Source organism: Muscardinus avellanarius, assembly GCF_963383645.1.
Source record: "Muscardinus avellanarius genome assembly, chromosome: 10".
Classification (NCBI taxonomy): Eukaryota; Metazoa; Chordata; class Mammalia; order Rodentia; family Gliridae; genus Muscardinus; species Muscardinus avellanarius.
Window position 1 is genome coordinate 70,435,691 of NC_137796.1, and position 21,422 is coordinate 70,457,112.

General features: G+C 53.1%; 1 protein-coding gene across 2 annotated transcripts; it reads left to right on the forward strand.

Annotated features, from left to right (window-relative positions):
- Positions 1-3,563: 3,563 nt before the first annotated feature.
- GET4 (guided entry of tail-anchored proteins factor 4) lies at positions 3,564-19,511 on the forward strand (the record flags this gene model as incomplete). Of its 2 annotated transcripts, none has more annotated exons than XM_080704075.1 (9): positions 3,564-3,715; positions 11,042-11,120; positions 11,561-11,642; positions 12,920-13,069; positions 15,807-15,945; positions 17,116-17,256; positions 17,336-17,411; positions 17,551-17,623; positions 19,423-19,511. In XM_080704075.1, the coding sequence occupies 9 exons, from the start codon at positions 3,564-3,566 to the stop codon at positions 19,509-19,511; spliced, it is 981 nt and encodes a 326-aa protein (XP_080560201.1). The 2 variants fall into 2 exon arrangements, with proteins under 2 accessions (XP_080560201.1, XP_080560202.1); XM_080704076.1 differs by having other exon boundaries at positions 3,573-3,715; positions 11,042-11,117.
- Positions 19,512-21,422: the final 1,911 nt, after the last annotated feature.

Consider the following 21,422-nt stretch of genomic DNA (forward strand, 5'->3'; position numbering starts at 1 on the left):
GGAAACTCATTTGAATGTATGGTTCTCAGACACTCAGTTTGCTTTGGGATTTGTTTTTTAACAGAATGCCCTTTACATTTGTAATTCTTGTCATCAGGAGCAAGGTAGCTAGAGTTCTTGACATTTAGATGTTGGGCTTTTCCCTGTCTCTTCTGAGGGCCTCGAGGAGGACAAACTTATTCCACCGTCAGACCCACATTTCTTTCAGGAAAACCATCATCCCGTTCTTGGGAGCCTGAACCCTTCCCTGAGGGCAGGCTTTCCTTGAGTCAGCACCAAGGTTTCCCAGCTTGCAAGGGGCTGGGAAGTGTCCCGTGCCTCTTTGGCTCCAGGTCAGGGCTTTCAGCACTAATGCTGCTGAGGAAGATGGAGATTATTTTCACTAAGGGTTGAAGTGTGACCCAAAAGGGGGCAATTTGAGTTCAAACACACACCAAAAAGGGCGTTCTTGGGCCAGGTGCTTCCCATTGGAATCCACAACATGGACAGCAACCAAAACATGGTGCTGTCTGGTGTCCTCGGGCGGCTTCGATTCTGCTGAAGGGTAAGCTAATGGCCCGCCCTGCACTGCTGCTGGCTGGGTGGCGGGCTTGTGAGGCTGCACACTACGGAATCCCAGTCTTTCCTGCGGTAGCACTTCTTACTGGCTCTCATCAGAGTTCTCCTTCTATCACACCTGTCAGCTGCTCTCACTTGGTAATTGTGAGACTCGTTTGGTTGTACTATTTAATTCTTAAGACTACTTTATGAGCAGACTTTATAATGGAGATCTCTGCAAGGCACTTAAAGTGTTTCAGTCATTTTACCTTAGGATTATTTAAGTTTGTTGGTTAAGACAGCCGTGGCATACCATAAATTGTGTACTTCAACAAAGAACATGCTGGTGCTCGCTGGTGTCTAGAGTTCTGTGCATGTCGCACAGGGCTCAAGCACCCCAGCCACACGGAGGTTTGGAACTGATGCCTATGCAGTTAAGTTGAATAAAATGTGTATAGTTGTTTCATATATAACAGGTTACATATATAAGTCAGAGTTTCCTATATAAAACTAAATTTGGGAGTTGGGTGGAGATATTTTGAATATTTATTTTTAAAGATGCGAGATAGGACTTTGTGCAATGTATTTTTGTAAATGCTTTTCAAAATACCTGTCTTTGGTAGTGTTTCTTTTGCTGCCACCAAATTGATAAGATGCTATTGAGATGTTTAAATAAAGAGTTTTAATTTTCAAAAGTGCATGTGATGTTTCAAATGGATAATAAATGGTATTTCTTTTCTCAGCTTGCTTCATCTCTGCCCATGGGGGAGCAGGGTGGGATGACCAGGTCCACAGGCTCCATGAGCCTGGGCTCAGGTGCTGTAGGAACTGTCCTCCCCGGCAGTCTGTGGTTTACCAGGCACCTCTTCCTGTGTAGGGAGTCCACTCAGAAAGCAGAGGGAAGGGTAGAGAAAAAGATGCTCATGAGCTAGTGTGGTGGTGCACGCTTGTAATCCCAGTACTTGGGAGGCTGACACAGGAGGATTGTACAGGTTCGAAGCCAGCCCCAACTACTTAGTGAGTTTCTCAGCAACTTAGACCCTCTCCAAACAAAAATTAAGGGCTGGGGGTATAGCTAAGAGGTAGAATGCCCATGAGCTCAATCCTCAGTACTCCCCACACACATACACAGAAAGATGCTTAGAGGCTTAGTGTGCTTGCCTAGTATGCCTGAGTCCCTGGGTTTCATCTTCAGCACTGAAAAAAAGAAAGGTGCTTGGTGAAGAGACCACTGGGAAAAGAGCTGGTCTCCCCAGGGAGTGAGGAGCGGGGATTCAGCCCCCAAGCTCCCTCGCTCAGGTGGGGCTGGCGCTGGCTTGCCTCACTTTTTCTGTTTTTGGTGCTGGGGATTGAACCCAGAGGCATTCTTCCTCTGAGTTACACCCCCACCCTATTTTTTTAATCTTTATTTTGAAACAGTCTCATTAACTTGTTGAAGGCCCCACTAAGTAGCTGAGGCTGGCTGCAAACCTGCCTTAGCCTCCCAAGTACCGGGATTATGAGTGTGTCACCACACCCAGCTTGTACCTCACTTTTTTCCAGTTACTAAAGATACTGTAGAGATCTTCCAACCAGTGGAATTTTTTTTTTTGGGGGGGCAGGTCTGGGGATGGAACTCAGGGGCATTCGACCTTCAAGCTACACCCCTGCCCTATTTTTTATTCTTTATTTTGAAACAGGGTCTCACTAAGTTACAGAGGGCCTCACTAAGTAGCTGAGGCTGTCCCCGAACCTCGATCCTCTGGTCTCAGCCTCTCAAATGCTGGGATTACAAGCGTGTGTCATCACACCCGGCTGAAAATTGTGTTTTAACAGTTATTCTATGCATGGATATATCATGTTTACTTAACTGGTCCCCAATTCATGGATATTTGTTTCTTATAAACAGTAATACAAGTAGACCCCTGAGATTTGCTTTTCTCTTACAGTTGCCTGTGCTCAGTTGAATGGATAACAAATTAAACAATCCTGGCTCTTATAAGGGCCTTTAGCAAGCAAGTCATAATTTAAATTGTGCACTTGGTCCCATCCAGATGAGAATAATCTGTCCATACCCCATCCAGTGCATCCATGCTGTAGTGCTCCTTGCCCTCGTCCCTTAAGCAGCCTCTAGGTGGTTCTCAGGTGCACTGTTGCTGTATCACCCTGTGTTCAGGGAGCCCTTAGGTAGTGGTGTTAGACCATATTACACACCTTGGGCAAGCAGCTCCCTTATGTCATTCCACATCACCACAAGAACGGTGAGGACGAGACAGCTAGACATTGATAGCAAGAGACCACGGTCCTATAACAACCCAAGATGTTACTATAATTGTTCTAGTTGGTTACTTTTGGTCTTTTTCTCTGCCTTATTTATAAATTAACTCCCATAGGTATGTGTATAAACACAGTTACTGCACAGGGTTCTGTATCCCAGTATCCCCAGGCCCTGGATCAGCCCTATCAGTAAGGGGGTCCTGTGCAACCACGGTAACTAATTCAGGACAGAGATCCAGCTTTCCACTGCAGCTCTAACGGCCAAGCCGCCCTGCCCAGCTAATCGACATCCGGGCCCCCTTGTTTCAGCCATTCCCCAGGAATGGAAGGCTTCATCCCCTCTAGGGACAGGTGTGGTGATAGGTCGTTCTGGTTCCCAAACAATGGTCCCGGAAGCCAAGGACGCCCTCCCGGGAAGCCACCAGGAGGCCTCAGGAGTGCACAAGCAGCGGGGACTTTTTCGGCCTCTTTGAATGCCCCTGCCCGGGCAGCTGAAGCGCGCCCATGCAGCCCCTTGGCGGGAGGCTGCGGCTGCGGCCAGGCGCGCGCAGCCCGCCGGGCGGAGGGAGCCACGTGGCCGCTCGGCCCCGCCCGCGCACGTGCTGGCTCCCGCGGCGCTTGGCCCCGCCCCGTCACGTGGCGCCGCCGCGGGCTCGCGCGCGGGCCCTCGCGGCCACCGTAGAGGGCGTCGGGCGGCCGCGGGGACGGAAGCCGGGAGGCGCCGCCGACCGCGCCTGCGACAGCGTCAGCCCTGCGCGGAGCGCCGGCCCATGGCGGCGGCGGCGATGGCGGAGCAGGAGGGCGCCCGCAATGGCGCCCGCAACCGCGGCGGCGTCCAGCGCGTGGAGGGCAAGCTGCGCGCCAGCGTCGAAAAGGGAGACTACTACGAGGCGCACCAGATGTACCGGACCCTCTTCTTCAGGTGGGCGCGGGCGGCGGCTTGCCGCCGAGCCCCGCCCCGCCGCCGCCTATTGGCCGGGCTGCGGCGCCCTGCGCTCCCATTGGCTCCTGCCGCTGCCTGTCCGGCGGCCGAGCGGGGGCGGCGGGCTCGGGGCTGTGCGGCCGGGCCTCCCCTTCCCGGACTCTCGTTCTAGGGCCCGGGCTCGGGCTCTCCCTTTCCCTCCCCGGCCTACCCTTTGCAGGGCTCCTTCTTCCCCAGCCTCTCCCTCGCCCGGCCTGGCCTCCCCTTCTCCGGCCACCCCCTTCCCCAGCCTCCTCTTTTCTGGCCTCTTTCCCCGGCCTGGCCTTCTCTTTCCCCGTCTCCGCCTTTCGCGGCCTTGTCTCCCCTTCCCCGGCCTGGCCTGCCCTTTCCCTGCCCCCCCTCACCCTCCCCTTTCCCGCCGCCTCCTTTCCCCTCCCTGCGTTCCTTCTCCAGCCTCCCCTGCCTAGCCGCCCCTTCCCCATTCCCCCGGCCTGGCCGCCTCTTCCACTTCCCGCAGCCCCCAACCTGGCCTCCGCACCCTGCCCGCGGCGCCCACCCAGAGCTCCCGCCCATAGAGTCAGGTCCTGCTCCTAGAGCTGGTTCTCCGGGTGACAGCCCGGTGGCTACGGGGCAGCGGAGAAGCCCTGGCCACCTGAAGTGTGGTTAGGTCGGCACTGTCGGGACCGTGGCTGCTGCAGGCTGGACCGGCCCCTGGGCCTGGGATGTGTTGGTTGACAGTTTTAGTCTGTGGGCGCTATGCCTTAACTGACTGCAGGACAGCAACGAAGGGGGCAGGTCTGGCCTTTACATCATATAGGCCTCCTTCCTCTCCCACCACCCGGACTGGGGATTGAGCTCCGGAACTCTACCTCCGAGCTACCTTCCAGCCCTATTTTTTATTTTTATTTTGAAACAGGGTCTAAGTTGCAGAGAGCCTAAGTAGCTGAGGCTGGCGAAGAGCTGCGCTACTCGTGTCTCAGCCTCACAAGTATTGGGATTCCAAGCTTGCGCCACCACGCCCAGCTATAGATTTTAATTTTTAGAGCAGTTTTAGGATCACAGCAGAATTGAACAGAGAGTGGTTTAGTTGGCCCCGGCTCACAGGTCCTCCCTCCCTCACATCAGTGCCACCACAGGGGACATTTTCGAATTACCTTCGCCACCCAGGCTGTGTGTGTGTGTGTGTGTGTGTGTGTGTGTGTGTGTGTGTGTGTGTGTGTGTATCCAACCTGGTGTGGGGGGGATGGATGGTGCCCACCAGCACAACAGCGCTGGCAGTGGCCTCACTGCCTAGAGCCTCTGGGCCTGGAATTTTACCAGTGTCTTAAGTGCTGTGCGAGCTCTTTCTCTTCAGGTAGCTTGCTCATTCACATTTGGGGTTCACATGGTCTCTTGGCCCAGAGTGAGCCTCAGGCAGGTGAGCAACTGGGTGGACACTGGGAAAGGACACTTGGTCCAAGCCAAGTGTGGGAGTCGCCGGCTGGGCACACTGACCTGTGCTGGAGAAAGAAGCCTGGCACCTTCCTTTGGTGGTTCTCAGCTTCCCTAGGGCTCACAGGTCTGGATATGGCCCTGGCATCCTCCTTCCCAAAGAGTTTCCATTTGTTTTTATCCTGTGTGGACCAGATTAGAAGCCTTGGGTTTAGAGTCGCTGACTGTAGGCTTAGGGAGAGATATTAGTCCCTGCTCTGATCTCATATGACCTGAAGGACAACCTTGTTCCAGAATTTTCTGTGTACTAAGCCCTAACACTCTACAAACCTGTCAGGCTACATCTAGTTTTATCATTGTGGTGTGAATGCCTTTCTGTTTTGAGAACTCAGATGTTTGACTTAGGAAGAGGCTTATTTTTCCTTCAGTTGGAAGCTCTTTAATTTTACCGATAGAAGAAATGAGTGCTTAATTCTTGGTAGTTGTAGTGGTGAGGTTTTTTTTTTTTTAAGGAGAGTCTTGGAATGCACTTCCAGGAGCCCTAGGTTGTGAAGGCCTTCCTGGCCTTTGTTTTTTGTTTTTGTTTTTTTTTTTTCCTTCTCTCTCTCCCCCTCCCCTCCCCCTCTCTTTACAGTACAAAGAATGGAAAGGGGTGTTTTACCACAGAGCTACACTTCCATCCTTATTTATTTTTTTGTGGTACTGGGGATTGAACCCAGGAGCATTCTACCTCTGAGCTACACCACCAGCCGTTTTTTACTTGAAACAGATTCTCATTAAATTGCTGAGGCTGGCTGTGAACCTGCGATCCTCTTGTCTCAGCCTCCTAAGTATTGGGATTACAGGTGTGCGCTATCATATCCAGCTTTATTGATCAGCAAATTGCCCAGCTTGGCCTTGAACTTGTGATCTGACTGTCACAGCCTCCTGAGGAACTGAGATTACGGCTTGTGCCATCACTCTTGGCCCCTTTGTAACTATTCTTGAAGGAAGAGCCAAAGGTGTCAGGCACAGGTATGGGTGGCAGCAGGTGCCCCATGGCTCATGCCAGCCATACTGCTTTGCTTACTTTGGTAGCAGGATTCGCCCAGGTGTCTGCTGTTCTTGGAAATTTGTATATAAATATTTGCCCAGTGATTAATCGACAAAAGTGGATCTTCCCAAAAATAAACACCATGTTCCTTGTTCTGAGCCAGCCCTGCCGGGACTAAGGATTTGCTTATTAATTTAGTATTTAAATTATGAGTCTCTTGGTTAAGGGTATATTTCAGAGTGAAGCGGGGTAGTGATGGTGGGTGAATTCCAAATCTTCGCTGTCTCTGGGCCACAGGTCCCTCAGGCCAACTTGGGAGGCTGGTGGGGAACCAGCCAGCAAGAGCGAGCAGGCTGTGTACTGTGCTTCTCATAGGCCTTTTCAAAGCCTTCGTTCCTCCCCAGGCAGCCTATATGCTGTGGTCACTGCAGGTGAAATTACATTTTCTGGATTTTGTATATGTGGAATCACAGTATGTGCTGTGTATGTGTGTGTGAGAGAGACTTTCTGAACTTAGTGTAATTATGTTGAGACTGGCCCAGGTCATAAGTAATTTTTATTGCTGTGTGATATTCCACTGTGTGGATGTCGATGCTTTTGGTTCACTTACAGCCCACAGCAGTTTAAGATGAAGGAGGGGGAAGGGATGGGCAGCCCCGCAGCCGTGTGTGGCCCACAGGTGGGTCCTAGTAGGCTCACCTGGGCTCCTTGGGGCTGCTTCCTCTCTGTCCCAGCCCCACATGGGGCTGCTGCAGTAGGTCTCCTTGCCTCTGCAGACTCAGCTCTGCCAGGACAGAGGGGGCCAGCTTTCTAGGCCTGTTGGGTTGTTGGTATCTCAAAAAGTAAGAAAATCATGGCCTTGGGGACACTGTGCCAGAGTGGCCACAGTACCACCCTCCTGGCCTTGAGGGGCCTCGCTGTGGCTGCAGTGTCTGCAGGTTTTCAGGAACTTGATGTGGTTGAGAAGCTGCCCTCATCTGGTGGCTCCAGCCTCCTTGCAACTTCTGTCCTCTGCTGAACCTTATGCAACTACATGGGACATGGGTTGTCCTGCCATGATTCTACCTGAGACTTAATGCGGTTGTTAGTACGGCCCTTAACTTTGTTTTGCCTTTTAAATTGCTTAATGAAAGCTAGGTGAGCCAGGCACCTTGGCATGTGCCTATAATCCCAGTATTTGAGAGGCTGAGATATAGGAGGATAGCAGGTGTGAGGCCAGCCTCAGCAACTTAGCAAGGCCCTGTTTCAAAATTTAAAAAAGGGGGGGGGGCTAGGATTGTAGTTTGGAGGTAAAATGCCCCTGAGTTCCATCCCCATTATTAGAAAGCCAAGTGTGGTGGCATATGTCTGTAATCCCAGTACTTGGGAGGCGAAGACAGGAGGTTCGCAGGTTTGAAGCTAGCATGCCCTAACTTAAGGAGACCCTGTTTCAAAATAAGGACTGGAAGTGTAGCTCAGTGGTAGAATGCCTGAGTTCAGTGCTCAGCCGCCCACCCATCCCACAGTTATATAAAGAAATGCTTAAAATGAAAACCCACTGTGCCTTTCCACACACAGTGGGACCCCAAGCCCGGCGCAGCTTTGTCTGGCAGTTGGGGTCTCTGCTCTGATGGGAGAGGACACCCCGTTGTCAGCACCTGTGCCCCCTCAGTCCTCGTGCTCAGGCTACACTTGAGCACTTGTTGATGTGAGTCTGTTCTGTGGGGGTGCTGCTGACTCTGGGGTGCCACGAGTTTCTCACTAATTTCCCCAGTTTTCATTGCTAATATAAGGCTCAAGTTTCTGCATTCTGCTTTTCTTAAAAAGTAAGAGCAAACCAGGTGTGGTAATCCCAGTACTTGGGAGACTGAAACAGGAGGATCACAGGTTCAAAACCAGCCTCAGCCACTTAGCCTCTCAGCAGCCTAGTAAAGCTCTAGGGTTTTTTTTTTGTTTGTTTTTGTTTTTGTTTTTTTCTGTACTGGGGATGGAGCGCAGGGGCATTCTACCTCCGAGCTGCACCCTCAGCCCTTTTTTTAATTTTTTATTTTTTGCTGGTTTGGGGATGAAACCCAGGGGCATTTGACCTCTTAACTACACCCCCTACACTATTTTTTATTCTTTATTTTGAAACAGGGTCTCACTAAGTTGTGGAGGGCCTTACCTAAGTAGGTGAGGCTGTCTGTAAACCGCGATCCTCTGGTCTCAGCCTCCCGAATGCTGGAATTACAAGCATGCACCACCACGCCCGGCTTCCCCAGCCCTATTTTCTTTCTTGCTTGCTTGCCTGCCTGCCTGCCTTCCTTCCTTCCTTCCTTCTTTACTTCTTTATTTCTTTATTGGTGGTACTGGGGTTCCTGGAAGCCCTTCTACCTCCGGGCTACACTCCCAAACCTATTTTTACATTTTTATTTGGAAACAGGGTCTCCTAAGCCAGCGCGCGGGACTGTGGCTTCGAACCTGCGCAATCCTCCTGTCTCTGCCTCCCAAGGGTGGGGATTACAAGCATGCGCCACCACGCCCGGCTTTATTCTTTATTTTGAAATAGGTTCTCACTCAGTTGCAAATGACCTAAGTAGCTGAGGCTGTGTCTGAACCACAACCTCCTGTCTCAGCCTCCCAAATGCTATGATTACAACTATACACCACCTCACCCAGCTTAAAGCTCTGTTTTCAATTAAATAAAATTGACCTGCGGGTATGGCTTATAGGTAAAAATGCCTCTGGGTTCAATCCCTAGTACCCCACAAAAAATAGCAAAATAAATCAGCATACTTGCAGGGATGTGGCTTCATAGAAAAGGAGCTGCTGTCCACCTTGGCAGAGAGCACCAAGGTGCACTGGCTCTGAGTGTCCTCAACCAGTGAGTGGACTCAAGCCTGACTCCTGCGCGCTCATGAGGTGTCCTGCGTTGTTCTACAGAGAGCTGGGCCAAGTGGAGGTGTCTGGGAAGGTTAGCTGCTATCAGCAGTCCTCCAATGGCCTCAGGGGCCTCATTCTGCTGAGTCACCCAGAAACAAAAATCCCTCCCAGCTCCCAGAATTCTGCAATGGAAAAAGAAGTTTGTTCTCAGTGATGCCAGAAACTTTCTTTTCATCAGTTTTCCTTGATCTAGCAACAGGTGACAGATCAGGAAGGACAGGGAAGCTCTGGTGCTGTGGGTGGTTGCAGCCCCTCACCATTCCCTTCCTCTCTCTGCCTTCCAAGAAGGGAGGCCAGGCCGTGGCAGCATGCTGCTGTGAATCCTAGCACCTCCCGGAGCCAGACTTCCTGGCTCAGAAACTTGGTTCATTTGCCTTTCAAAGAGTTCTTTTTCTTTGGATATCTAAGGGGTTCTCTCTTGCTAAGCCTCACAAGAGCCTAGAAGTCTAGTTTGCAGAAGCAACCCAGTGGTCACCACTGGGGATAGGTGTGTGGTTCCTATCTGCATAGATGGCAATGTGAGGCTGTGTCTTGAGTCCAGGACATCCAGCAGTGGGTAGGACAGCGCAGGGTGGCTCACGGCTCCTCTGGCTAAGGCAGCAGCCTGTGAGGCCCCAGAGTCCGACCACCGCTGAGAGCCGGTGCTGACGAGGCTCGCGATGCCTGTGACCCGCGGGTTTACGAGGGCTTCCTTCTTGGGGTGTACTGTGCTTGCTGGCTTGCTGTGGCCACATAGGGTCTCCTGCTGGGCTTCTCTTCCCTGGGGGTGCTTGCAGGGATCTGGTTGTGGGTCTTTTCTGCAGCTCACTAGATACCCAACTGCAAGTGTTCCTGCAACCCATCTGTCCCTCTGATGGTGTAGGACTTGTGGCGAGCATCACCTTCAGTCTCTGCTGTTTCTGAAGCTCTGCCCCGCTGCCGGAGGAGTCTCTCTTTTGGTTTGTGTTTAAACACAGCTTTGTCTCCAGGGACTTTGGTTTGGAGGCAGAGTCCACTGACCTGTCATGTTCTCTGATGGTGAAGTGCAACGTCCTGGCCCAGTGGCCATCCGTGCTTTGGGACAGAGCTGACCTCTGGTTTTGTGCTTGCTGAGTGGCTCAGGCTGTCACCACATCCCTTCACGCTGTCCAGTACACACAGACCCCTTCCTTCTTTCTTTTGCTGCTCTGTTCCCTGTCCCTGTACATTGGAGAGATCAGCTCATCCCTACCTCCTGCTCTGTGTGAGACGCACGCTCACAGTGGGACGGGGAGGCCCACCAGACGCCTCCCATGACTAAGGGCATTGGCTGGCTTGGGGTGCTGGCCCCGTGTGTGGAGCTCAGTGGGGGGGCTGGTGCAGTCACATTTGTCATTGTCCCCAACAGAGTTCCATCCTGGAGCCCCCATCCCTCAGCTCTCAGGTGGGTGGTGTTGTTTCCCCAGCTCCCTCTTCATGGAGTGTCTCGCCTGCCCAGGCAAGGCCTGTGCTTGAAGACAGAGGTTGAGCTCTGTCTAGGTCCCTTCTGCTGAACCACTGAGCTGCTTGGGGGTAGGACGGCCTTCTGACTCCTGGCCTATTGGGCACAGGTGGGCTTCTGCCCTCTCTTAAGTATCCAGGTGGTGCTGTTGCTCTCCTGGGCCAAAGCCCAATGACAGCAGGGTGCTGGCACAGCTGCAGGCTCAGGAGTCCAGGGCCGGGAGCAGCGTAAGACAGGCCCCTGGGGCAGGTGCCAGGGCTGTGCTTGTTTTGGGGAGCGTCTGCCCTGCACGCTGCTTCTGGTTCCTTGGGAATAGTGTCTGTCCTCTGAAATGTCCAGCTTACGAATGCACCCAGCAATGTTTCTTTCATAGACCCTGCTTTAGCGTTAACTTCCTGCCTGGCCAGGTGAGCGCGCAGAGGAGGGCAGACCCTCACCATGCCGCGTGTGCGTGTGCGTGTGCGTGTTCCAGGTTCCCTGCTCACTCTGCCCCTCCTTGCAGGTACATGTCCCAAAGCAAACACGCAGAGGCCCGAGAGCTGATGTACTCAGGAGCGCTGCTCTTCTTCAGTCACGGCCAGGTGAGTGGCGTTGCCCTTCCGTCTGCTTTTCTGTGCAGGGCAGGAGAGTTGGAGTGAGTGTGACCAAGGGGAGGCCTGGTAGGTGACGTCAGGCTGCCCTTGGCTCTGGCCACAGGTGGCGAAGGGACCTCGTGTCCCTGGCCACAGATGCTCTGTGCTTGAGGGCCTGTCACCTCGGGCCCCTGTGGCTGGGCTCTGGTGCCGAGCTGTGGTTGCTGCGTGCTGTTATTGTTGGCCTAAACAGCCCTGTCCATTTTATTTGCTTCTGGGTGGGAGCTCCAACTCGGCTGTGTGGCTGAGTGTCCGTGTGCAGGACATGGGTTCCTGGTGTCCCATGGCTGTTGCTGTGCAGGGCGCCTCCGGCTTTGTCTCGTTCGCTCTGCACAGACCAGGACCTCCTTTCTAACTTTATGACTCTTACTCATGTTCCTGTTTTGTAGCAAAATAGTGCTGCTGACCTGTCCATGCTGGTTTTAGAGTCCCTGGAGAAGGCAGAAGTGGACGTGGCCGATGAGCTGCTGGGTAAGACTTCTCGGTGCACAACAAGGCTCGAGGGCCTGGCATCGCCCCTCCCTACTCCCTTTGCTCTGTGTGCTGCCTGGGCTGTGGGTGCACAGGTAGCTTGTGCCCATCCACAGTGACCATGCCACCTGGCTCCCCACTCACAGTGGGCATGGCCGCGTCCTCCCCCCAGTGTGACCTGCATGTGCTGTGACAGACTGTGCCCTCCCTTGTGTCCAGAGGCTGGGCTTGCTGGCCTGTCCTCCCGGCGGGCAATGGGAATGCCCTCCTGAGAGCTGCCTCTAGAAGACGGGGAGTCCGTGTGGCCTCTGCTGCTCCTCTGGGTGGAGGAGGGGCTGCCCAGGTCTGGGCTTGTTCGTCCAGGGCCAGCGCCCACTCCGGCCCCCTTCCTGCTGCAGGACGGGAGGGGAAGGAGGTCGTCCTTCCTTGTGGCTTCCTAGCCATGGGCACTGGCAGGCAGCCCTGCCCATTGATGTGCACAGGGAACCCACACATCAGTGTCTTCTTGCCTTTTTTTGTTTACTTTTTTTTGTGTGTGGTACTGGGGATGGAACCCAGGGGCATTCTACCTCCAGGCTACACCCCAACCCTATTTTCATTCTTTATTTTGAAACAGGGTCTTGCTGAGTTGCAAAGGACTTCATTAAGTAGCTGAGACTGTCCACGAACTGTGGTCCTCCAGTCTCAGCTTCCTGAATGCTGGGATTACAAGTGTGTGCCACCACACCCAGTTTCTTGGCTTTCTTTTGAAACTTTTTCCTTTTTTTTTTTTTTTTTTGGTACCAAAGATTGAACTTAGTCTCATTCTTCCTCTAAGCTACACTTTCAGCCCTTTTGTTTGTTTTGAAACAGTCTCACTAGATTGCTGAGGCTAGCCTTGAACCTATGATCCTCCTTTCTCAGCCTCCCAAGTATTGGGATTACAGGTGTGCACCACCATGCCCGGCTTAATTGATTTGTGTGTGTGTGTGTGTGTGTGTGTGTGTGTGTGTGTGTGTGGTACTGGGGTTCCTGGAAGCCCTTCTACCTCCGGGCTACACTCCCAGACCTATTTTTACATTTTTATTTGGAAACAGGGTCTCCTAAGCCAGCGTGCGCGGCTGGCTTCAAACCTGCGCGATCCTCCTGTCTCTGCCTCCCAAGCGCGGGGATTACAAGCGTGCGCCACCACGCCCGGCTTAATTGATTTTTTAAAAATTCATTTCTATAAGATGCCTTAGCACAGAATAGAGCAGTCTGTGTTCCTTTGGGTGAGAGTATATTTTTGTTGTTTTCAGAAAATCTGGCTAAAGTATTTAGTTTGATGGATCCAAATTCTCCTGAGCGAGTGGCTTTTGTGTCCAGAGCCCTGAAGTGGTCCAGTGGTGGGTCTGGAAAATTGGGCCATCCTCGGCTCCACCAGCTGCTGGCGCTCACCCTGTGGAAAGGTAGGCCTGGGACCCTGGGGGGTGCAGGGCAGGGGGGCGCTCCACCATCATAGCTCTTTGGGGCTTCTTGAGAGGTTCCCGTGATGTCCTCTCAGGCAGCCCCCAGCGTGTGTGTGTGTGTGTGTGTGTGTGTGTGTGTGTGTGTGTGTGTGTGTGTGTGTAAGAAAGAGATAAAGAGAGATATGCAGGTCCCCTTGCCTCTCACTGGGAAGACCAGGCGTTTCACTGTGGTACTAAGTTGCCCACACAGGAGGAACACCAGGATAGTGGTCTGGCCTCTGTCTTTTCTAGGCGCTAACCTTGGGCCCCTTTCTTCTCTTTGCAAAACAAAACATTCTGGCCTTCACTTAGGCCGTGTGCCACCGGCTACAACATCCTTTGTCCTGGAGTGGCCTTTCCTACCCCACGTCAGGCAGCCACTTGATGGCTTCGTGCTCTGCTTTTTTTTTTCTCAGCACATACCTCATTTTCTGGTTGAGCACATGTCGGGTGGTTCAGCTTGTCAGGGGGATCATGGGTGTTCTGCCTAGTGTGACTGGTGTTGCTATCTCAGAGTCTCTACCTGAGTACACAAAGAAGTATTCACTAAACATTTGTTGTGACTTGAGTGAGTGACATGGGGCTTGAGAGGCTCGTGGTGTCCTGTGGAAAGAAGCTGTGTGAGGTCATGGCACATTGACACTTGAGCAGGCCTTGGTAACGGCTGTCAACATGGGTGGGCTGCTGGGATCGGTGGGGAGGCAGCCCTGGGGCTGGTGGGGGGTCACGTGGTCACGTAGGGCATGAGGCAGCCTCTTCCTCTGAAGACCTGGGCCAACGCTGACTTCCCTCCAGAACTAGGCACAGGTTGGCCTTGTGAATAAGCCCTTAAAAACATGGTCACTGGACAAATGAGTGTGTTCTCCACCAGTCACCAGCACTAAGGGCTGCTCTGCCTCCTCTCATCCACTCATAAGGCAAATCAGAGTGCCCACCATGGGCCAGGCAAGAGCACCAGGCCCTGTGGATAGCAGCCCAGGAGCAATGTGCCCAGAGGGACCACCTGCCCTCCTCACGGTCACCTGGCACACCTGCTCCTCACCCAGAGCCCCATGGTAATGAGGAAAATGACCGGGTCTCTGTGACTCACAGCCTGGAGGGCAAAGGGCAGCTCTAGAGGAGGATGGCCACCACTGCTGCCAGGGCGTGAGCTCCCACCCCACCCCTAGCTCCTCCCAGACCCTCTCAGGCTGGGGACTTAGGGACCACAGCCCCACCTAGGCAAGCAGCCCACAGCATCCCTGGCCATCCTGCAGGCTGTCCACTGGTCCAGGCCGCCTCTTCTGTGCACGGTGGGTTCCCAGGAGATGCCCTGTGACATAGACCCAGTGACTCTCCTGAGAGCAGGCCAGTGATGGTTGCTTCCCTCTGGAGATGGGGCAGGTGCTGGTTCTCCTGTCATATGTTCTGTGTGGCCATGAGCAGGACCAGGCCTGGGGAGTGCTGTCCATCATAGCCCCACCTCACTGCTTGGCTTTCCCTGGCACAAGTTGTTCCAGTGCCTGGGTTCAGTGCCTGGCTTAGATACTGCTGTAATTTTCCTGTTGTGGATGCCCCAAATCCAAGAGGCTAATTTGGTGGGGGGGGGGGGTTGTAGGGAGAGGAACAAAATACAAATGAAAAGAGACACCATGGTTCCAAAAAATTCTGACTGCCAGCAAGGCATCTGGAGGACACATAGGGAGCCTCCTCAGGCAAGGCACTTCCAAGGTGGAGGGAAGGTGCCAAGTTGGCCGGGTCCTGGGAGGAGGAAGGCAGCCTCACAGGCCTGGGTCTGGGGTGGGAGGGCAGCCCTCATGGAGGACTGTCTAGGGTTGGAGGCCCGTAGCAGAGAGTGGGCGTGCCCACTGGTGTTAGAGGGGGGAGGCCTGCCAGGTCCTTCAGGAGTCCAGGGCCCTGTGGGAACGAAGACCCTTAGCTTGATTCTAGCTCCCTCACTCTGATACTCATGGTGTTCTTTTTGGAGGGGATTAGTTGTTAGGATTTTTTGGTTTTTATTTAGATGCTATGTAGTAACTAGGGTGTTTGTGTGTTTGGGTATTGGGGATTGAGCCCAGGAACATTGTAGCTCTGACGCCCCTCAGACCCATTTTATTTTTTATTTGGAAACAGGGTTTCACTACATTGCAGAGGGCCTGAGTTGCTGAGGCTGGCCATTAACCTGTGATCCTCGTGTCTCAGCCTCCCAAGTACTGGGATTACAAACCTGGCTACTACACCTGGCTAGCTAGGAGGGTTTTTAGCAGCTGTTAAACAGTTTTAGAATTTTTACCTTTATTTTTTATTTAGGTGCTGTATTATTAGTTATGAACCAAGTGTGGTTGATCTGCACAACACACTCAGAGATGCATCCTTCAATTGAGGATCTTTTGAATAATTGGATGAAATATTAGTACTTCCTCTTGTCACACTTCGAGTACACATGAGTGTTGTGGAGACCAGACTCTGCACCTTGGAGGAGGTCTGGGCTGGGCCGGCCTTCTGCTGTTCAGTGTTTGGTGTTTGATCTTTGAACACAAGGAAGTGAGTGACTTAGTGGACGCTGTGCGTGTGCTAGCAGACGTGCCTTATTGCTGGTGCTTATGTGGGGCCTTGGCTGGGACCAGTGTGCGGGTGAAGGCAGGTGGGGTCAGGGAAGGTGGAGCTTGTGGCAGTTTCTGTGATATCCTGTGTGCATTTTATTCTTTGTCTTTTGCAGAGCAAAACTATTGTGAGTCTCGGTATCACTTCCTGCACTCCACTGATGGTGAGGGCTGTGCTAACATGCTGGTGGAGTACTCCACCGCGCGGGGATTCCGCAGTGAGGTGGACATGTTCGTGGCCCAGGCCGTGCTACAGTAGGTATTTGTGTGAATTTGTTCCATCTGTGGGAACTGCTGCCCAGGGTTCCAGAGAGAGCTGTGAGCTGGCCGCTATGTCCCCTGTCTGTGCTGTGCTGGAGAGACCACTGTGTGGAGGGAACCAGACATACAGCCCACATCCCCTGCAGTGACTGGCTTAGTAGTAGATCTCATGCACGCTAAGACGCATGAAGCCAGATGTGGTGGCATCGGCCTGTAATCCCAGGCTTGAGGCTGGTCACAGGTGTGAAGCCAGTGCGGCAGAGCCTCCCTGCTGCGCTCTGGCAATGGGGCACAGCAGCGGGAGGGGCCACGTCTGTCTCTTCAGACCTTAGCCTTGATTTCATTTTTGTTGTTGAGTGTAGTACTAGGGATTGAGTCCATGGGTGCTCTATCTCCAAGTTCTACCCCAAGCTTTTATTTTTCCTTTTTGAAACAGGATCTTGCTGGACTGCTGAAAGTCTCGTCTTTCCTCAGCCTCCTAGATACTGGGATCACAGGCATGCACCACCATACCCAGCAGTCCCCCTGCTTTCTAGGGAAGACTGCTCACCCTGCTCAAGTTCAAGCGCATTTCCACCAGATGGGCTTTGGGTAGGATTTGTCATGTAAACTTGAAACAGGTTTGGTCATAGGCGCCTGCTGTGCTTTCCAGCACCCACTGCTACAGGGCTCTGCACAGGCCTGTTGCTGCCGTCTGTGGCTTTACAGATGAAAACTTAGAGGCCTGATGGGCTCGCTTGTGATCCCAGCACTTGGAGGCTGAGACCGGAGGACCGCGGTTTGCGGCCAGCCTCAGCTACTTAGTGAGGCCTCTGTAACTCACTGAGACCCTGTTTCAAAATAAAGGATAAAAAATAGGGCTGGGGGTGGAGCTCAGAGGTAAATTGCCCCTGGATTCAGTCCCCAGTTCCTCAAAGAGAAAAAAGGAAAATGAGAAATTGATTAAAATCCAGGACTCAGCTGGACGTGGTGGTGCATACCTGTAATCTCAGTACTTGGGAGGTTGAGACAGGAGGATCAGAGATTCTAGGACATCGTCAGAAAGTAATGAGACCCTCATCAACCTAGCAAGATCCTGCTTCAAAATAAAATAACAAAATAGGGCTGGGGGCTATTGGAGTCATTCACCAGTAATTCCACCCTGTATGATATTCTTATTTCCAGGTTTCTTTGTTTAAAAAACAAAAACAGCGCATTGGTGGTCTTCACAACGTATACACAGAAGCACCCGTCAATCGAGGACGGGCCGCCGTTTGTTCAACCACTGCTCAATTTCATCTGGTTTCTGCTGCTGGCCGTGGACGGGTAAGTCCGGTGTCTGGGTGAGGCGCAGGCGCTGCGTGTGGTCCTCTTGCTGGGAACGCATCTCCGGTTCTCGTTGCAGCGGCAAGCTGGCCGTGTTCACGGTGCTGTGCGAGCAGTACCAGCCATCCCTCCGGAGGGACCCGATGTACAACGAGGTGAGGGCCCTCGCTGTTGGGTCGAGGCTTACGGACTCGGGCAGCAGCCAAGAAGGGAGCCCGTCCGTAGGCGGCCCTCACTGGGACCCGCGGGCTTGCGCACCCGCAGCCCAGGTGACCTGCTGCCTTCCTCTTGCAGTACCTCGACAGAATAGGACAGCTCTTCTTTGGCGTGCCGCCCAAACAGACTTCTTCCTACGGAGGCTTGCTAGGTAAGCTCCACGGGCTGCCCTGGGCCTCACCCGAGGCCCTTCTCGGTATATTCCTAAATCAAGCTGAGTGGCCGTTTGCAGGCCCTCTGGAGACTGCAGCAAGGCCAATCCTTGCCTGCCGCTGGAGGGCAGGTAGTCCACCTGCAGCCAGCTCTGAGCTGAATGTGTCCCATCCACAGCCCTGGTCTAGTTGGCTGGGCACCCCTGGCGGGTCTCACCTGTGTGCGCACATCTCTGTCACAGGACAGGGCAGTATGGTCCTCTGTGTTTTAAATGTTTTAGTTTTGTTTTGATACTGGAGATTGAACTGAGGAGCAGTCTACCTTCAAGCTACATTCTCAGCTATTTTTATCTTTTGTTTTGTGGTACCAGGGATGGAACCCAGGGGCATTCTGCCTCCGAGATACATCCCCAGCCCTATTATTTTATTCTTTATTTTGAAATAGAGTATCACTAAGTTGGGAGGGCCTCACTAAGTTACTGAGGCTGGCTGCGCACCTGCGATCCTCCTGTCTCAGCTTCCCAAGTACTGGGATTACGAGGGTATGTTACCACACCCAGGCTGTTTTTATTTTTTTACTTTTTGAAACAAGGTCTTACACTGGTGTAGTGGCACACACTTAGAATCCCAGCACTTGGGAGGATGAGACAAGAGAATCACAGGTTCATGGCAAACCTCAGCTATTTAGTGAGGCCCTTTGCAACTTAGTGAGACCGTTTCAAAACAAAGAATAAAAAATAGAGCAGAGGTTGGAGCTTGGAGTTAGAATGCCCATGGGTTTCATCCCTAGTAATCGCCCCCCAAAAAAAAGAAAGAAAAAAAAAAAGAAACAGGGTCTTATTGGGTCACTGAGACTGGCCTCTTATCAGCAGTCCTCCTTTCTTAGCCTCCCAAGTGCTTACCGGCATGTGCCAGCACACTGGATTTAAACATTTTATTTTTTGATTAACAAATCATATCTCCCAGAGTTCAAATTCCAGAGCGTCCTCTTCCCGTCCTGTCCCCTGCTCAGGTCTACTCACAGGGAACACAGCCTAAGTGTTTCTTTTGCTACTGGGCCTTGTGCCTGGTTGCCTTGGCAAGTGGCACCAGGATGCACCCAGAGGCTGCACCACTGCATTTTACCTGCTAAGGCGTGGGGCCCACGTGGGGAAGGCCCGTGTGATGTGCAGCTGCCCCCAGGACATGCACGGAGACTTCAGAGGTGGCTCCGCCCAGAGGCTTCCTTCATCTTAGCTTGCATCGGTCTGGAACATACTGCTCCTGGCAGACATGAAGTAGAGGCCTGCTGAATACACATGGTCCCAGCCAGGTGGTGTCCGCCATGAGGGAGGGTGACTTGATGTGCTCGCATTTGGACTGGAGTGGCCCAGTGTCTTCACATCCACCAGGCTCCACCTCCCGGCATCACTCCTGGCCCCATGCTGCCTTTTTTTTTTTTTTTTTTTTTAACAATAGTGGGGTTTTAAACAGGTACTCTACCTCAGAGAATACACCCCAGTCATTTTATTTGTTATTTTGAAGCAGGGTCTCGCTAAATTTTTGAGGCTGACCTCGAACCTATGATTCACCTGTCTCAGCCTCCCAAGTGTTGGGATGCCAGGTGTGCACCACTGTACCCAGCTCATGCTGCTTATGCTTAGCCCAGCTCCATTTCCCTCGCTGTACTTCAGTGGGTGTGAGACAAGCTGGAGTCGGGAGGAGGGGAGGGCCCTCTTCGGCCCAGAGAGCACCTCCTAGCTCTGCCTGGCTGTGCGGTGGGCTGGCAGGTCCAGAGGCTGTGCTGTCTTCCTTCCAGGGAATCTGCTGAGCAGCCTCATGGGCTCCTCGGAGCAGGAGGAGGGAGAGGAGAGCCAGGACGACAGCAGCCCCATCGAGCTGGACTGAGCTCGGCCTGCATGGAGACACCCGCGGCCAGCACCACCCAGGCGGTTTCAGGTGCGAGGCCTGGAACGTGGCTCCTCACAGCCAGCGGGCTCCCAGTCTGCGGTTGGAGGGGCCGCCTATGCGGTTTCTGTCCCTATTTATGTAAGGTGGCTGAGGGCTGCGTGGCCTGCCTGTCGCTGCGTGGCCAGGACTCGAGACCGAGGCCTGGGCTTCTGCGGGCCGCCCATGTTCCTTCAGATCGATCCACAATAAAGCGCAGGCCTTGCTGCGGCATCCCTCTGCCGTCCTTGTCTCTGGTTCCTTGGGGAGGGCTGCGGGACGGCCTGTTGTCAGTGACTGGACCGGTCACGCCCGACGGCCTCCTTCTGGCATCCAGTACAGACAGCCTGTGTGCCGGACTCTAGAACCGAGCTGGGCCTCCTGCGCGGTCCTGCAAACGAGAGCAGGTGTCCTGTTTATCTTTTTTTTTTTTTTTTTTTTTTTTTTAACTTGAAACCGTTTTGAATCAGGTGTACTTGGCACCATTGCGGACAGAGCCTGTGAGCTGTAGGACCACCCTCGGCTCCTCAGGCTGGCCCCTGTGGTCCATGAGGCCCTGCGCCCACGGGGCCCAGTGTGGCCAATGAGGCTCCCCGTGCAAATCCCAAGCCACAGTGCTGGCGGGGTCCATGCCACACTGCCGCCCCAGAAATGCCCTTTTTAAGGAGGATGCTGAAGAGCCTCCGTGTCCACGATGCAGTATTTATTTTTATTGGGTGATAGATTTCTTTGACCTAACATTTCAGGTTTTAACCAAATAACCAGTCCAGGAATGAGCAAATCTATCCTTTATCACTGATAATATTCCACATGTTACCAGTGTAATTATAAAGGGAAACACTTTATTTTTTCACAATTGAATAAGAGCTGTAGATTAATACACAGTGATCATGCATGGGAAGGAGGGAGATATACGTTATTTACTGTAAAAATGGAATTTAAGGAAGGCTGTGTCAACTGTTGAGTATAAATAAATCCTTTATACTGGGCTTTGCAGCGCTGGTCCTTTCTGAATGAGCTCTGGGGGCTGGCCTGGGGCTGGCTGTGGGGTCTTGGCTCCCAGCCCCCGCTGCTGGTGTAGGGGCCTCAGGTGTGGCTGGGGTCAGCTGTGGGGGGCTTCTGCTCCTGGCCCTGCCCTGCCCCACCTTCGGGACTCCTGGGGTGTGTTGGAGTCAGGCCTCAGGACCCAGGAGGAATTGTGACCGTGCCACATGTCTTCCTGTTTTGTTCAGATTACCTGTGCAGAGATGAAGTAGCCAGTGTCCCAGTTCACTTGGCATGGTTTTGTAAAGAAAGGCGTGTGAGATTTGTTGAAATCCGGTGCACCGTGTATGAGTGTCGTGGCTTCAGAGAGCAGTGTGGGTTGCAGGAGAGGTGGGGGCTGTATGAGGCTTCCAGGTACTCCGGAGGCCTCACCCCACCCCCACCCCCGGATTCTCAGGTAGATGTTGGAGGGCACCCTGAGGGAAGCTGGCAGGCAGGAGCAGCCCGGAAAGAAGCTGGGTGGGGTCTGCTGGGCCCTCAGGAGCCACCCTCATCCTGCTCTGATGCTGGTTTTGAGATCACAAATTAGATTCAACACAGTTGATTTGCTTGGGAATGCTTTAAGCACAGTTGGAATTTTTTATGTGCAATTTTGCTCGGGATTAACATTAGGTGAATGCAGAGGGCAGCTGGAGGAGCCGTCTGGGGAACGCAAGTGATGGGACCCATGCCGCGTGTGCTGGCCACCCCCGTCCCGCACACCCAGTGCCACACACAGACCTCAGGACTTCTCAAGGTAATGTTGTGTTCCTCATGGTGTGTCTAAGTTCAGGCCCTCCAGCTCCTCTGAAGACAACACTGGTCCTACAGCCCTTGCTCCAGACGCTA